The 18,566-nt window shown below is 41.1% G+C and overlaps 1 protein-coding gene across 2 annotated transcripts in view; it reads left to right on the top strand.

Moving 5' to 3' along the window:
- Positions 1-18,566, top strand: part of polr3a (polymerase (RNA) III (DNA directed) polypeptide A) — a 380,370-nt gene that overhangs the window by 23,131 nt on the left and 338,673 nt on the right. For both annotated transcript variants that reach the window (XR_014602346.1, XM_084079445.1), the window contains exons 20-30: positions 2,117-2,287; positions 3,055-3,168; positions 6,891-6,977; positions 7,407-7,489; positions 9,030-9,200; positions 10,085-10,178; positions 12,698-12,790; positions 13,914-14,078; positions 16,494-16,658; positions 17,274-17,405; positions 18,242-18,374. Coding sequence is in view for 1 of the 2 variants with exons in the window: in XM_084079445.1 (XP_083935571.1) it covers positions 2,117-2,287; positions 3,055-3,168; positions 6,891-6,977; positions 7,407-7,489; positions 9,030-9,200; positions 10,085-10,178; positions 12,698-12,790; positions 13,914-14,078; positions 16,494-16,658; positions 17,274-17,405; positions 18,242-18,374 (1,408 nt within the window). In the remaining variant the exon portion in view is untranslated. The remainder of the gene's footprint in view (positions 1-2,116; positions 2,288-3,054; positions 3,169-6,890; positions 6,978-7,406; positions 7,490-9,029; positions 9,201-10,084; positions 10,179-12,697; positions 12,791-13,913; positions 14,079-16,493; positions 16,659-17,273; positions 17,406-18,241; positions 18,375-18,566) is intronic.

The following is an 18,566-nucleotide window of genomic DNA, read 5'->3' as shown; positions in this document are numbered from 1 at the left end:
GATCTGCTATTTTCAGAAACATCTGGGGGGGGGGGGGGGTGAAATGTTTTTGAAACATTTTAACTACACAAATCTGGTTCGGGGGTCCGTGGCACAAAATGTTTTCAGATGGGGATATGCGGACAATTACATATTAATTTGGTGGTCCTTGACGTGAAAATGTTTAAGAACCAATGGTTTATAAAAAACAATATTTACAAGCAACTTTACAGAAAAAGCAAGCCCAAAGTCGCTTATAATAAGCAGACATGTCAACATGTCAATCTGCCCGTGTCAGGGTGATCTCTTGGTGATGGAGGTGTGTTCTCCTGGTTGGAGATGGTGCAGATTATTAGCTTTCTGTGTTCCTCTTTGTAATTTAGGATGGAACTAGAACAACACCATAAGCTACCAGTGGCAGATTGGCAGTAGCATCTCTATTCTTGGCATGTCGTAATAGGCCAACATTTGGCAAAGACAATGCTAATAATTAGGGGTGTGCCGATATATCGTCCCGCGATATATCGCGATACGTTTTCGCGACGATATGTATCGTTTTGGGAAAAAAAAATATCGTTTTTGAATTTTTTTTTTTTTTTTTTTTTTTTTACAATCATAATAATCAGGCATGCAAACGGCCCCGAAGTGAAAAGAGTGACAACATGTTTTTTTTTTCGGGTCAGGTGTCATACTATTTGGATTCAAAACGGCTATTGTAGCTGAAAAGCTACAAGTTTGCATGTCTGAATAATGCAAAAACAGAATTATTTGTTTGCATTTTCTTTTTTTCTCCTCCATATATTTTCATAATAAAAAAAGTGCGTATCGTATCGTATCGAAATCGTATCGAAGTTGTGAGCCAAATATCGTATCGTATCGTTTCGCGAAATTAGTGTATCGGCACACCCCTACTAATAATAGGCAAACAATGGCAAGCTCACAGTGCACTGTGAACCTGCAGATTTTCTGTTTTCGGCAAAGAGATTTGGTGGTGTTTGAAAAAAAAGGAGGGGACCAAGTAGTCTCTCGAGCCAGACTGTTGCCTCTCACAATTTTCAAATGCTTAGTAGTCTGGCCATGCGAGACTAGTGACCAAGTATACAACCCTGGGGGTCAACAAAGTATATTATAGGGTTTAAATTGCTATGCAATGAAACCTGGATACAGTATATTAATGAATCCAATTATTGAAATTCTCTTCGAATACCAATCAATTCAAATACAGCCCTAGTACATATTTCATTTGAATATTCACTTGACAGCTGCTGAAATTTGCATGAAATAGCTGTCTGTAATCATAATTTAGAGTTCGTCATTTAGAGTAGTCAAGTGTGAAATTAGTTTTCTTTTATGTGGGTGGAAAACGTGGGTTGGCCGCTGCATAAGCTATCAAATCACTCTGTTATTCAACGTGTATATTTTATACTCTACAGCTATCCATTATTTTCTTTAGCGATTATGCTATAATAACCGAGAAGCATGTTTTTCTATACATGTACATTAATGAATCGACACCCACAACAATTCTCATTGACTTTTTATAACCGACTAAATCAGTTAGTCTGATGAACCACTTCAGCCCTTTTTTTAAACTGCTCACAACGTGTCACATGGCGGGTCTGGGGACACCCAGGAGTCCTTGAGGGGTTCCAGGGGGTCCCCAGTTAAATGATTGGTAACTCTGAGAATGTACAAATGGAACCAAATGGACTCTTAAGGATCAATCATGCATAATGAAATCAAAATCATCATCCTTGAAATTAAAAAGTTTATGAATTACTACACTATTTATATTCGATATTTTCAGTTTTTTTCTTTTGTATAGTTTTTTCAAAATTGATTATTTAATTAAAATATATCATCTCTGTCGGGTGGAAACCTCATATGTCCAAAACTGTTACTTATCAGGATTCAAATCCAAAAACGGCAAAAGTAGCAGATCTACAAGCTCAAAGCTTGCTGGATCTGGTACATTTGTGTGATGCTGTAGTATGATTAAGTAGGGCAACACAAAAAGTTAGAAAATGGAGATAGAAGGTTTCTGCCCGATAGCGACGATATATATATATATTTTTAATAATGGATTAAAATGATCAGTTGGATTAACGCCCCTATAATATCCTGTGTGCTTGAACAGAGGCGTCTGGTCAAGTCCCTAGAGGACCTGTGCTCCCAGTATGACCTGACGGTACGCAGCTCCACCGGCGACATCATCCAGTTCATCTACGGCGGCGACGGCCTGGATCCCGCCGACATGGAGGGCAAGGACGAACCGCTGGAGTTCAAGAGAGTGCTGGACAACATCCGGGTGGGTCACTTTTCGACATAGATGTGATGTTTTGAAAGGGAAAAACTGTGCGTCCACAATTACCGGTTATTTGCAACAAAAAAATATATGAAAATGGAAATCATTTGAAATCATCGCTCGGGTGGCGCAGGGATAAAGTACCTGCCCCACACTCCAGAGTTGATTTATTTGTGGTGAAAACATTTACCTCAATAGTTACGTAAGCTTCAGTGGGATGAGAAGAGGGCCCACAGAAGCACTACAAACCTGTCTGAAAGACCTGCTACCTCCTTCATACTGTATGTGAGCAGTGTCAGAAGGACTGCCACTCCAGTATTGGGCTCTACAGCCACAAGAGGCGCTGAATTAATCACATGAAATAAACGCTGCTTGTGTGTATGACCTTCACAGATTATGGTTGGGTTGATAGCCTGAATTCCCTGAAGAAGACCTTACGTGGTCGAAACGTTGGTTTCCAAATAAATCCTGCATTCGTGGCTACCAGTGTGCGGCCTCTTTCTTTATTTACGTACCAAGGTCAGCAGCACCTCACCAATACTGGTGTGCGCCCTCCTCCCTTTTGTTTGATGGGTTGATAGCCAAGGGCATTGCTGTCAGCAGTATTGTTGACGCACTCTACTTTTAAATCAGCCAAGTGACCCTCAATCCCAGAGGTGTTTTATTTGATTTCTTTCACTATTTAATCACCTACAAAGTGCCGCTATTAATGGCTCCTTTCCCACCTATAGGGAATTGACCTAATAATGTCTTTGTGTGCGTTCCCCCAGGCTGTCTACACATGTCAACAGGAGCCTGCTCTCAGTAAGAACGAGCTGGTCCTCACCGCAGACTCCATTATGAAGAGAGCGGACTTCCTGTGCTGCCGAGACAGCTTCCTGGAGGTAACTAGACTTGCTGCTAGACCCATTATTATTTTGTTATTTATTTTATTCAGTCATTATGCCAATTACTGTAATTCCTCCACACACACATTTCTGTGTGTTGTCACTGCTGTTGTACCTTACTGGATCTCCTGCCAGTGAGGATCCCCCACCGGAAGGACGCAGCGCCTCCCTCCCACTCCTCCAGCCCAACAATCCCCGCTGACAGGCACCCGCCCCAGCCCGTAGGGAGTACGTGCAGTGACACAAATATCGCCCTCCCCGCCCCGGCCTCCCTCTCCGAACAATTGTGTTAGTACAGAGGCTCAACTAAGCAGAATGCACAGCAGTGGATTCGAACCCCTAGACTCTGTGGTGGTGGGCAGCTACTTAACCACTGTGCCCCCCCCCAGCACCCAGATGGAGGCTTTTAAATAGAATTTATATAGCAAGTGTAGCACAATTTACTCACTTTAGGCATTTAGCAGACACTTTTATCCAGAGCAACCAACTTAAGTGCAATATCAAGATTAAAAGGCATGAACCCTAGTCGACAAACAACAGGGTATGTGGATAAGTAAACGGAGCGCAAAGATATCAGTTAAGTACTAAAGTAATTAAGATACCTGGTGAACATCAACAAGATGGGAGCCAGGAGGAAGATGAGTCTAGAACTCTTGGAGCGTTAGCCAGGGTGTCATAGCACTTAAATTAAACCCATTCTGAAACGCTGATTGCCAAAGTGCTATTATACAACAACAATATTATTATAACCACAAATGTCAATGAGAGAACTCTGTGGAAGCTCTGCTCTTTGAGATACGTGACCCGGTGACCCTTATAAATAAACAAGGATAATTACCATTAGAATGTGTTTCAAAAGCAACTAGACTAAACACTGTGTATAAATTAGAAAACAAATCATCTGTAATTTGATGCCAATTTTACACACAGATGATGAACAACTTGAAGCATGAGAACGCTCAGTAGGAGAGACAACAATTATAGAGAATATCAAATGTTTCGGTGCACATAACCGCAGTAAGTGAAATACTGTAGCCTTGGTAATTGGCCATGCTCACCAGAGCTCCACAAGGAAAGTAGGTACAATTAGCTCCAAGGGAAATAAAATAATGATTTCTCCAGGAAAACAAGCCCAGACAAACGGAATCCATGCAGAAAAAAAGAAGCACAACACATTTACAGGAATGTATTTGTCTTGCTAACATGGGTGGGATACATGCTAAGACTATTGACATAGAGTTGCATCAGTATGGCTTTGGCAGGAAAGGTTCAGCGACCTTTTGGATAAAGAGATGACATGTACTGTATCATCACAGAAGTAACTAGAAAAATGTGTTCCCCGGAGCACAGGTCTCCACCAGGCCAGGTAGTAGAAGTCAATCTTAACCAATCAGGGTGAAATATGAAAAATCGGACCGGTCCTCCCGGTGGCGCTATGAAAGGCTGATGTGAAAGATTTGGGGCAGAGGTTTTTCCTTGGGCTCCTTTTGGCAGTCATTTTAGGTGGGGGGAAAGAAACCTTCAATATTATTATTTTCAAAATGGCAAAAGTAGACCTACAAGTTCACAATGCGCTTTGAGCTTGTAGATCGACTATTTTGCACTGTTGTACGGGTGAAGTATAAAATGTGGCAGAGTGATTTAGGCGCCGTTTAGACGACAACGGTCTCTAGAGAAAACATTTTCTGGTGGTTAAAAAAAAAGGCGAAACCCCCTTCCAGAGTGGAAATCTTTGAAAACGCTCTACCTCGCGTCTCCATGTAAACGGGCAATACAGGGGGAACCGCAAAACGCGTGACGTCATGGCTCATGTCTGCTCACGCCACGTATGCTATTACATTGTGTAAACCAGTGGTTCTCAAACTTTTTCATGTCAAGGACCCCTAAATTGTATTTGGCCATGGACCCCCATCTGAAAAGGAATTGTGTCAAGGACCCCTCATACAAGTTTTGTGGTTTGTGAACATTTAAAAAAAAAATTCAGACATTTTCAAAGAATGTCAAGATGTTTTGAAAATACATAGCTGATATTTATAGGGCCATGGGGGTCCCTGGACCCCACTTTGACAACCCCTACATTAGACCACAGACCACCATAACTCTGAGAGTGTACAGGGTCCATTTGGTTCCATTTGTACACTCAGTTACAACCACATAAGAGTCCATTTGGTTCCTAACTATCCATCATTTATCTGGGGACCCCCTGGAACCCCCTCGAGGACCCCTGGGGGTCCCCGGACCCCACTTTGAGAACCAATGGTGTAAACAAACAGCTGTGGTAGGAAGTAGAGCGGAAGTGGTTCTACGCATGCCTGACTGGTCTATCTGGCTGCGCGTCACACCGCCACCTAGACACCTGGCATGCACACTACAGCGTTTTCAATCACTCTGTTGTGTCTCCGTGTAAACGCAGAATAAAAAGTGAGAACGCAACGGCACTTAGTCGTTTTCTGTTCTGATTGTTACCGTGTAAACGTGGCCTTAGTGAACTGGTGCAGTTTGCCAGTCTTAACATTAGTAAGTAACCCTTACAAACCTTTCTTCCCCCTTTTTGTGAAGGAGTTAACAGACACAGGCTCAGAGAAGTACCTGGAGGTATAGTTAATGAGCATGCTACGTTGTTATAATGAATAGATGTGTGGAAAGCATTTATTCAGCATTAAAACTCATTGTTTCTATTGCAAAACAGCCGTTCTCAATGGCCCCATTGACATTCGGTATTAACATGTGATCTGTATCTTGAGACGTTACCTGGACAAGGGAGAACGCATGTTAAAAGGGGTGCAAGTGATATATTTGTTAAAATAAGTGGTAAAATAGCTCTATATTACGATAGCATTCATTGCTATAGTGTGTTCGTTCATTAATAGGATCTCCAGCTCTTTAGTAAACAGAAAATACATTTTCAGGCCAGGATACCAATTTTGTCCAATCAGGAGAGAGACCTCATACAGGAGGATAAACAAGTGAAAATGGAAAGTGACAAACCAAAAAGAATTAACAGACACTGAATGGAACTAGAACACTACAAAATTGAAGCTGTAGAGTTGTCTGTCCTGATTGGATGAAAATAATATCCGACCTGCAATTCTCTGTTTATTAAAAAGTTGGAGAACAAACACAATATAGCAATGATGATCGGTATAGAACCTTTAACATTTACACTTTTTTTGTGTGTGTACAAACACATAAACTTACACCCCCTTTAATGCATGATATAAATGCACCCAGGACACATGATTGTGATCGTAATATTATCTGGATCTGCTGTAAGCGCAAGTTGTACAGCAACCCTACTTCTGTTGCCGGGTAAGGAACGTGCCATCCCTGAGCTCTGATCACAATGCAGACAGATGGTGAGAAATACCAGGAGTAAATGCAAACTGAGTTCTTCCGATCGCTTCCCACTTCTTCGGTGGGATACATTTGAATACAGATTGCATAACAAGAGAGGGGGCTCTCTAACGCACTGCTCAAATAATTGACTAGACTAAGTGTGCACAGCTGTGCGTGGGATTTAACGAGAATGCCCTGTAAAGTTGAGTTTGGATTTATTTGATCTCTGAATAGTTCTGCTCACCTGTGATGTGAAATAACAGCATGACTCATGGCTGGAGAGCACTAATGAGCCCTTTTATGCCACTTTGTGGAGAAAACTTAGTGATCTGTGTTGTGTTTGGATTCTGCTCTGTTCCCCCCGATCTCCTCTCGAACCACAGGGGATACGGAAGTTCGTCAAGACTATGTCCGAGAGGATCAAGAAAACCAGAGACAAGTACGGCATCAACGACAACGGCAGTACAGAGGTAGCCACTAAAGCCAGTACATTTACTCAAGTACTGTACTTTGTGCTTTGTACTTAATTTTGAGGCATTTTTTACTTCTCTTGAGTATTTCCAATACTTTTACTTTTACTGTAGATTTTGACTATTATTACAAAACATACAGTAACCACTTCAGCCCTATATACATTTCAGCCATTTGAAAATTGCGGATCTATTGCGGAAGCTCACAATGCGACTCATTCTGAGCTTGTAGATCGGCTATTTTCAAAAGATGTTTATACATTTGAAAACTTGAAATGGGACATTATGCATATTTTACTTTTAAGTAAAACATTTGAGTACCTTTTCCACCACAATCCATTGGTTTATTCGCCACCATCATACTGTATGTAGTCACAACACATGTTCAGTTCCAACTAAAAGCTTTTTATTGTCTTCTTTGTATCGCAGCCCAAGGTCCTCTATCAGCTGGACCGCATTACCCCGACGCAACTGGAGAAGTTCCTGGAAACGTGCAGGGACAAATATATGAGGTACTAGGAGCTGTTGCCTTCAGACGTCATACTGGCTGCAGATTGTGCAGCGTTTGCTTTAGTCTAGTGAGTGTCTGGCAGGATGTGCCACCTGGTTCCACTAATTCCTGTTAATCCACATGAGGGGGCTTGTGTGGATTAGAATGGTCGTTACAATGAAACACCCCCGGGACACAGGTGTGTGTCAGACTGATAGAATCGTGCACAGAATCTAATCCCACTGGAATACCAACGGGGTCGGGGTTCACTTTGTTGGATTTGATCAAAATAGCCTGATGGAGGGGAAAGGAACTGGTTGGAATAACGTGTTCCTTCCAAACGCTACGTGCTACCGGGGAAACTCCCCCCTGTCAGGTGATAAGAAGCGGCCTGCTCACTCCTCATGCATTGAAGGAAGCATGAGCTCAGTTTTGGGGCTCTCCCCAGGCTGGCAGAGGGAGACTAGCGCCCAGGATTACAGTTTAGGCAATTTGCACTTGGTGAAAAAATGGGTTACAAAATCGCGGGATAAAAAAAGAAAAAAAAGAAAACAGGAAATGGGGATTGATTCACTTTTTTGATCGATCATCGATTAATTGCTAAGCGGTGATTTTCCGGAGAGCCTCAATGTCCCTCCATAAATATCTATAACATAAAAATCCAAAATTTTCCTTCTGATATACATAATACAAAATGCATGTTATGTTCATTAATCAAATACTTATTGTGCCATTTGAGATGCAGGAAATGGCATTTCTGTATGAGGAAGAGAAATGTTAAAATACTAGAGGGTCGGGGCGCTGCGCGCCCCTCCCCCCTAGCCGCTGCGCGGTGCTTTGTGTTTGTTGGTCTCTATAATATATAAAGCCATAATAGGAGATGTTCCCAATGGAGCTATGCCCAAATATGGAGTGTGTTGTCTGACCTCACTTGGGTCTCGTTGGGCGGTTATATAAAGCCATAATAGGAGATGTTCCTAATGGAGCTATGCCCAAATATGGAGTGTGTTGTCTGACCTCACTTGGGTCTCGTTGGGCGGTGGTCGGCGATGACGCTAAGGAACAACATGGCCGACTGTAATGTTGTGAGTTTGTGTTGGCCGCAATTAATTATGCTGCGAGGGGGCAGATGTGTGCTGAGCAGTATGAAGTGGCCTACAGACTGCGCGTAGTAATTCTGCACGTTGTGGCGTGTCTTGTTAGTGACATTGATATGTTGTTTTTGTGTTTAGTCCCACACAGTGGCAGGTTTTTTTGGGGGGTTTTGGGTTTAGAAATGTATTATAGGATAGATAGATAGATAGATATTTCAAGTAATTGTTTTTTATCATGGTAACATTTCACAGAACACCCACTTTGATACAATTACAGACGGACTGCGGAATGTTCAATTAATTGTTAAATTGTTAATTAAATTTAATCTAGTAAATTCTTATCGTCAATTAATCGATAGTAGAATAATGATCTTAACATCCCTGAAATGAAACGTTTGTAAGTGCAGCAGAAAGAGAGCTTGTTGACGTGTAGTGAGGTGTGCTCTCTCTTTCTCTCTGTGCACTCAGAGCCCAGATGGAGCCAGGTTCAGCAGTCGGGGCTTTGTGTGCCCAGAGCATCGGGGAGCCTGGCACCCAGATGACTCTGAAAACCTTCCACTTTGCTGGAGTAGCATCCATGAACATCACCCTGGGTGTGCCCCGCATCAAGGAGATCATTAATGCTTCCAAGAACATCAGGTAAGGGGCTTTGGCAAATAATGGAGATTCGACTTTCTCCTAGTCACATGCAGACAAAGAAAAGATTGCAGCTGTCTCTTCCATTGTACAGTCTTGACTTAATCTTGTCTTGGACTGGATGTCTCATATATATTTTTCTTTTGTGCGTGTGTGGTGGGGGGGGGGGGGGGGGGTGGGTTAAAAGCTTTTCTTGCCAAATTGAAAGAAAGATTGCTATTGACTAGTGACTACTGCCTCCTTCGAACGGGAACAATTCTAATGTTTGACACGTGCCAACACACCTCAGGTGGTTTATTCAAGACAAGCCTGACAGCTGAAAAGGGCCTTTGCTAATCACATTGCATCCCTGTTTGGCTGCAGTGCTAAGCTGTGAAACTGCCCTGCCTTGGATGCAGTGGTGGAAAAAAGTACTCAAATCTTTTAGTTAAGTAAAAGTATCAATACTGCAATGTAGAAATGCTCAGTATACATGTAGATTGGCTATTTTCAAATAGTCTGGGTATGAAATGGCTAAAGTGGTTAATGTATGTTTTATAATGTAATCATTTATATCTGCAAAGTAACTAGTAACTAAAGTTTTCAAATAAGTGTAGTGGAGTAAAAGTACAATATTTGCCTCTGAGATGTAGTGGATTAAAAGTATAGACAATTGTAAATGCTCCAGTAAAGTAAAAGTACTGTACCTCAAAATTGTACTTAAGTACAGTACTTGAGTAAATGTACTTAGTTACTTTACACCACTGCTTGGATGAATCATTCCATGCAGACGCAGCCCAGAAAACCCTTTTAGCACTTTACCCTTTTTACTGTAAAAGGAAACAACAAAAAACATGTTTGTTTCGTAAGTGTCTAAATAAATAAACTCTACTGTATGTGCCACTCAGCACGCCAATCATCAGCGCCCACCTGGACATCGACCACGATGCAGACTTTGGTCGTCTGGTGAAGGGAAGGATTGAGAAAACTCTTCTTGGAGAGGTAAATAAATGTGTCATCTCCTTGAAACCAGGTTCAAAGGTTGTTGTTTTTTACATTACATGGAACCTGCATGCCATCAGCAGTTGTACTGGTAATGCAGACTAAGGAGCCTTGTCCACAAAAGGCTTTCTTCTTCTTTTTTTTTGCTGCCGGTGCCTGTCTGTCTGCCTTGCATTTCTATGGTTAAAGACGCACTGGAGCACTTCCTCTTCCCACTGGAGCACTTCTTCCCAGCGCAGAGCATCACACTTAAACGCTCTCTCCACGCCAGCATTTTTGAGCTAGAAAATGTGTTCCAACTCTTTGGAGAGAAGCACCGCTAATTTGTTTCCTCCTGTCTGTGTCTGACAACCCGGTCATTTTGCGACCTGACGTTGAATCATTACAACAACCGCGAAAAATAATCCAAGTTTACCGTTGTTTCGGCTAGGCTATTTGTGCTATAATAACGCAGACTAGAGATGCGCAGATCACGGTTTTAGCCACGGTTGCCGCGGATAACCGCAGTTTGGGAGGAATTGGGTCAATGAAATATAATTATGAATTAATTTTGGATAAACCGCGGGTGAAATAATGTGGGAATTAAGTCAATGATATCTATCTATAGGCCTATTATAGCTTTTAAAAAGCACGAAATCTCGGCGTGCGTTTAGTCTAATGTGTCTTATGAAAACTGTTGCGCTGTGAGAAAGTGAATGAAGACGGAGGGCTTGTTGTTACCATGGATATATACAGTCACTACATCTGTGACAGTGGTGAGTGACATTGTTTGTTAGAAAACTTAACGTCAGGAAAATGATTATATGACATGCGGATGATGCGGCTGGTGCGGATCTATAAATAGGATGATATAATTAATATCATAATTAATGGATAATGAACGTGTACACACGGATCCGGGTGACGAAAAAACCCATCCGCGCATCTCTAACGCAGACATTCGTTCCATGTGAGCACTCTGGAAATGATGTTGTGTCTGTCGGGTGGAAACCTCATATCTCCAAAACTGTTCCTCAAATTCAAAAATAGCAGATCTTGGATATTTTGGATTCTTCTGTGTTAGGCTGTAGTATGATCAAGTAGGGTTACAGGTGGTCCCCAGCGAAATGATGGAGAGTTGGTAACCAAATGGACCCGTATAGATCTTCAACTCAAGAGTTAAATTATTGTTGAACATCTGTATTACTTAATTAAAGAATAGTTAGTTTGATCAACGTTTGCCTGGTATCTCTCCTATGGCACCAACATCAATACAGTATGAAATTGTGGACAACATGTTATCCAACAATAACAAAATATTGTGTCTGAGAGGCTAAATCTCATCAAATGGTGGTCCGTGGCACAAATGCCGAATAAATAATGGACCTTGATATGAAAAGGTTGAAAACCACTGAAGTAGGGCATTCATTTACGAAAAAACACAAAAAGAATAATTAGAATATTGAGATAAGAGGTTTCTGCCTAACAGCAACGATATCCAAAGTGCTCCTCCGCTCATGAATTGCTTCCTGTTGACACAGCCCCTTAATGAAAGGCTTGCACATTTCTAGTGACAGGAGGTGACTTGAGGGTGGTTTCACACATTTCATCCGTTCAAGTGTACTTGAGTAATGTTTTACACATAGCTGAACACTGCAAATTAGCTCAGACCCATCTGCAATGAACATTGAACAACACATTTCTGAAAAGTTATATAATGTTTCTTATTACAATATATCCGTGGATCTCAACCAGTGGTCCAGGGACGACCAGTGATCCTTGAGGGGTCCATTTGGTTTCATTTTACGCTCTCAAGAGTTAAATTATTGTTAAATATCTGCATTACTTTCCTATGGTACCAACAACGATAACAAAATATTCAAAGTCTTGGGTCTGAGAGGCTAAATCTCATCAAATGGTGGTCCGTGGCTCAAAGGCCGAATAAATAATGGACCCCGATATAAAAAGGGTTGAAAATCACTGCAATATAATGATGAACATGAACCAACCTAATTTCGTTAAGATGTAACAAGAAATGTGGTGAGCTGGTAGCTGTCTTGATAATGCATTGATTCTGGCAGGAGTTCCATGTCACACCTCATCACCTTGTTATAAATACCATATATCCTATGTTTAGTTTATTCTGTTGTTGTAACATTTAGAACTGATCCAAGTACAAGATGCAGTAATTAGTATGAATCATACCTAGCGCACACCTGTAAGTCATCTGCCTTGGTAAACCGCTGTGCTCTTGCAGAGCAAGTCTCATTTAAATGAATGAGATCCTTCCCCTTCTGATGAATCAGGGTCTTGGTTCCTAAAAGAGCCCAAAAGTGAATGTGAAGAGAGAGAGACATGGCAACATGAAATGTGAAAAGCGAGAGAGAGCGAGAGAGACGTGTCCTCTTTGAAATTGGCTTGCACAATACACTACTAGGCCAGGCAGCTGTGCACCATCTGTGATTATCTGCTTTGTGATCCTGTTCAATCCATAATAAACCCATGACGGAAGACCCTGAATCGTTCTCATTCTCTCACAGATTTCAGAGTACATCGAGGAGGTGTTTCTGCCTGATGACTGTTTCATTCTGGTGAAGCTGTCGTTGGAGAGGATAAGGCTGCTGCGACTAGAGGTATCGCATCATCTCCCCTGTTTGTTTGCTCATCCATTCAATTCAATCTTTATTTCAGACCCAGGGAGATCAATATTACAATTTGCTGATCCATTGCCAACATGGCCTTTACGGTCCTTTTGAAAACTGATATATCGACCGTTATTTAACCTTTTTGAAGACGGCGGTGTCTGCAATTATGCAGCCGACGTGTCCTTATTCTTAACTCTTCCACTGCCAGAGTAAATAAATGAATAAAGCCCAGGCTGCCAGCGATCTTTTGATTTTCTTACCTTTTCAAGTAGTCACAGAATATTTATCTCCAGTGTGATCGATCCCCTGATGGTTGCTAATCATGGAGGAGATCGCGACCTCCCGTTAGCTTGTTATACACCGTTGAAAATAGCATGTCTCGCCAAAAATACATACACAGGAGCCGAGATACAGAATATTTCCCAAATACTTTAACCAGGAAGTGAATGGAGCAGTAAATCTTCAGATCACGTTATTTCCCTGTTCTGTGTGAAAAAAAAGGGGGGAAAATGAATGAGTTAGGCACTTTCAACCTCTTTTGTCCCTATTTTGGGCATGTCAACGTTTTCAAAAATCTAGACATTCTCAAAAATAGCTGATCTATATGGTGTCTGCCGCTGACACCAGCAACATCGCCCCAACCAAGTTGGGGCGATGCAAGAACAATGGCTTCTATTGCAAGAAGTTGCAAGAACAATGGCTTCTATTTCAGGCATGCTAACTTTCCAGGAAGAGAAAAGCTATTGTCTCTATTCTCTTGGAATCCCCATCAGTGATGTCATCGGTAGGCAGGTTTCTGAAGTGTCCACAGCCCACCTCTACAGAATGAATAGACAGAAATTGTGCCATCTTATAATGAGCACCTGTGAGGACCAATTATGTGAAGCTATTCATATCATAGAATTGCTGCTCCTAAGGCGATTTATACTTATTTGTGCAACACAGCATGCAACCTGAGGCTAAATTGGAAACAGCAGCACAGATGTTTTGCAATGTATTGTCTGTATGTAGATTATGGGGTGGTAAATTGCATGGTTGGCCTTTTGTGTGTGTGTGTACAGGCAGGATTAATAACGGGTATTCTGCCCTTGGGTGTTTTTCTATGTGCCAGGTGAATGCCGAAACAGTCCGTTACTCCATCTGCATGTCTAAGCTGCGCGTGAAGCCGGGAGACATTGCCGTGCACGGCGAGGCGGTGGTATGCGTGTCTCCGCGGGAAAACAGCAAGAGCTCCATGTACTACGTGCTGCAGTCTCTCAAGGAAGATCTTCCTAAGGTGAGAAGAAAGCAGTGACCGAAGAAGTACTCCATTTTTTTTTTACTTAAGTAAAAGTATCAATAACATATTGTAGAAATAGTCTATTACAAGTACAAATTCGGTATTAAAAATGTACTTGAGATAAAGTACAAAAGTATTGGCATCAGAATATACTTTAAAGTACCAAAAGTAAAAGTATAGTGATTATGCAGAAGGTCCCATTTCACACGTTTTCAATCCTTGGAAAATAGCAGATCTGCAAACTCACTACGTTGTGAGCTTGTAGATCGGCTATTTTGAAATTGCCAAAGTGTGTATATATAAGTCTGAAGTGGTTCTGTAATAATAATCAAAATCTACGAAGTAACTAGTAACTATAGTTTTCAAATAATTGTAGTGGAGTAAAATGACAAAATTTTCCTCTGAGATGTAGTGGAGTAGTAGTAACAAGTAAAATTGTTGAAAATTGGAAATACTCCAGTAAAGTAAAAATAACTCAAAATTGTACTTAAGTACAGTACTTGAGTAAATGTACCACCACTGGAAGAAAGCCATACACCAATGGTTCTCGAAGTGGGGTCCAGGGGCCCTCCGGGTTCCTTGAGGGGGTTCCAAATGGACCCGTACAGGTTTGTAACTCAGAGTGTATGAAATGGAACCAATTTGGTTCCATTTGTACACTCTTGAGTTAGGGGGGTCCTTGAGATTAAACGGTTAGAGAGCCACTGGGATAGACGGGTCGAGATTCAGCCCAAACTCATACTGTATGAGCAAATACAGAAGGAATGACATGTTGCTTAAAGTCGTAATTGTGGAAGTTATATATTATAGCAACTGAGACAGACAGAGATGTGATGTTTTTACTTTGGGAGAATGTAGGCTCATGATGGGATGTTTGTAATTACTAGTTCTATTCATTCTTATTGTTTTACTTTAATTATTATGTGGTTTTGTTTTTTTGATCCTTTGTTCTCTTAAAGCACAGTGACGCGTTAGAGGTTTGGGATGATGTAACTTGTCCAATTGGTCAATTATATCTTTCATTGCACAATGAGTTGGCTCTCAAAGTCACTCTTTCAGCACACACACACACACACACACACACACACACACACACACACACACACACACACACACACACACACACACACACACACACACACACACACACAAAGGCAAACAAAGCTGATTCTGCAAATGTATAACCTCACAAAAACCCACTATGGATTTTCCTTTTTTTTCCTATGGAAGTGTCAACTTCATGTTGATTTAGCTATACGAAGAAGACACAGACTGGATCCATAGATCCAGATATTCAAATAGTAAAATCAACACATACTGTAGTTGTCATTTTTGTAAAATAAAAACATTTTTAAAAAGATTGGGTTTTGCGACTTTATAAATTGGCAGAATACGCTTTGTTTGCATTCGTCTATGTACTAAAAGAGTGGCCGAGCTGTTTCACCTTACAATGTAAGTCAATGAGGACACTTATTTTTGGATTATCAAATCTTATCAGTGGCGTAATGGAGCAAGATATCTCGCCAGTTGGACTAGTTGCATCATGACACTGAACTACACAACTCAAACATCTACCATTGGTCTTCAAGTTACTTGTCTAATGTGCTTTTATTCTTTATTTTTGCATTGTTTTGTACATTTATATGATCCCATCGTTGATGTGACAGGTTCTGTCTTCTTTCTTCTTTTCCTTTCGGCTGTTCCCTTCAGGGGGCGCCACAGCCAATCATCTGCCTCCATCTCACCCTGTCCTCTGCCTCCTCTTCTCACACCAAACTAACTATCTTTCACTACATCCATAAATTTCCTCTTTGGTCTTCCTCTCTAGGCCTCCTGCCTGGCAGTTCCAACCTCAGCATCCTTCTACCGATATACTCACTATCCCTCCTCTGTACATGTCCAAACCTTGTCAGTCTGGCCTCTCTGGCTTTATGTGTAAAACATTTAACGTGTGCTCTACTCGTTCCTGATCCTATCCATTCTTGTTACTCCCAGAGAGAACCTCAACATTTTAGCCGAATCAAAGAGATATTCACCGGGTAGGGGGTTCCAGGGGGTCCCCAACAAAATGAGTCAATATAGCATCGAAAGTCAGTTTAACCCATTAAAGTGCCGCACTATGAGCTTGTAGAGCTGCTATTTTTGAAAAAACGTGAAAATGTGTTAAATATATTTTTAAAGCGAACATTTGTAACTTAAATCTTTGCTCCTCGGTGGGTCCCTGGAACAAAAATATTTTGAGATGGGGGTCCGTGCCCAAGTACATATAATTTGGGGAGTTCTTGACATGAAAAAGTTTGAGAACCACTGATATTATAGCAACATAAGTTTTTTTTCTCAAAAAGGATTTAGAAGACATTAGAATCAGCCCTCAGGTCTGAATGGGTTAATGAGCTTCATGTTCATTGGAAGGTGGTGGTGCAGGGAATCCCAGAGGTGTCCAGGGCGGTCATCCACATTGACGAGCAGAGTGGCAAGAACAAATACAAGCTGCTGGTGGAGGGGGATAACATGCGCGCTGTCATGGCAACCCACGGGGTCAACGGGAGCAGGACCACGTCCAACAACACTTACGAGGTACGAGAGCTGGAAACGATTCCACCTTTTTTGTTTTCATTTTCTGTTCAGTTATGATTAGTTTTTGAAGTGGGTTTGCTACAGTATGAAAATCTTGACAAAGACTAAGGACATTTTCTCTAATGATTTGAGTTAGTTTTGTAAACACACAAAACAGTTTCAGTTATTTAATTATTTTTGTAAAGGCTCTGCGTTGTTTTTTTGTTAACTACAGTTTTTCCAATTCTATTTTTAGTTATTTTATTAATTTTAGTTAACAATAATTGCAAAGAAAATATTCGCACATCCACTTCATTCAGATGCAGGTGCGCTGGACAGTGGCAAATGAAGCAATCATGAACAAAAATCCCGCACTCTGCTCTTGCTCACATCACCATCAGTTTTATTCAAATATATTGACATGACGTTTCTTTAAGAGTGTCTTGCATAACAGACACAGTCTGTAAGACACTCTGCTGAGCAAGAGCACTTTGCGGGATTCTTGTTCATACACTTTTTGCCCGTTCATGATTTTGTTTTCAGTTAACTATAACAACCTTGCCCTGAACTGAGGCACACATTGATTTATTGGAGGCAGCCAAGTTGAACGATAACCGGTCCCACTTGTGTTTCCAGGTGGAGAAGACACTAGGTATTGAAGCAGCCAGGACCACCATCATCAATGAGATCCAGTACACCATGAGCAGCCACGGCATGAGTGTCGACCGCCGCCATGTCATGCTGCTAGGAGACCTCATGTCCTATAAGGTACAGTATGTCATTATAGGCATATGAAATTTTCAAGAAAAAAAAACAAAAAAAAACAATCAGCGTTGCGTGATGAAATGTAAAATAAAATGTGCTTCTCAATTACGTGATTAATCCAAAAAAGTACAGTGATTACTGGTGTATCACACCTGTGATAATCCAGGCGTGCCTTGGGATATTGTGACAACCACACATTATCATTGCAATTTACACAACTATACAAAAAGTTGAATTATTTCAACAGAGGCTAATTCTATACCCTACATTTTGTGTCTACATTTTTATTTTAATAAAATACAAATGAATATAGGTGTGCATTGACATTTTGACTTGCCCATTGATGTGCCCTGGTCACAAATATTTGAAAACCACTGCAGTGGTTCTCAACCTTTTGTGGCCGCGACCCCCCAAAATAATCATAATATTTGAACTGGGGACCCCCCAAAATAATCATAATATTTGAACTGGGGACCCCCCAAAATAATCATATTTGAGTTGAGGCATTACCTTTTAGTTTGACTCAGTTCCACAGACAAATATTGTGAAAATAGCTGATCTACAAGCTCACAACGTTGTGAGCGTGTAGATCGGCTATTTTCCAATAATCTTTGCCTCTCTTATGTTATTTGACAATTTGGCCAATGTTTGACCAGTTTTTATGGTATAGTTTGTTCATTACTTTTGATGCAATGGACTTTTTAAATACAAAAAAAACATGTCTGCATTAGAGAACCTAGCATGCGGTATATGTCTTGGTTCTATCTTCATGTACATGTTGTGTGTCAATAGGGAGAGATTCTTGGTTCTGTCTTCATGTACATGTTGTGTGTCAATAGGGGGAGATTCTTGGCATCACCAGATTTGGCCTGGCCAAGATGAAAGAAAGTGTCCTCATGTTGGCCTCCTTTGAGAAAACAGCAGACCACCTGTTTGATGCTGCCTACTTTGGACAGAAGGACTCCGTCTGTGGTAAATTAATTCAGCATTATTTTTTATTTAATATAGTTTATTATTTGAAAATGTAAAACGGTGAAACGCATAAAGACTATAGCAATTGTGAAGGAGAGGTTGAAGAAACCCAGATGGGCTTCTAAGAGTAACCTAAAGTGGGGGGGATATCGTAATTTACCTACAATACGTTTGATATTGTACACCACATGT

Source organism: Gymnoscopelus microlampas (assembly GCF_963454915.1).
Source record: "Gymnoscopelus microlampas genome assembly, chromosome: 14".
Classification (NCBI taxonomy): Eukaryota; Metazoa; Chordata; class Actinopteri; order Myctophiformes; family Myctophidae; genus Gymnoscopelus; species Gymnoscopelus microlampas.
This window is presented reverse-complemented; position numbering and strand designations above follow the sequence as displayed.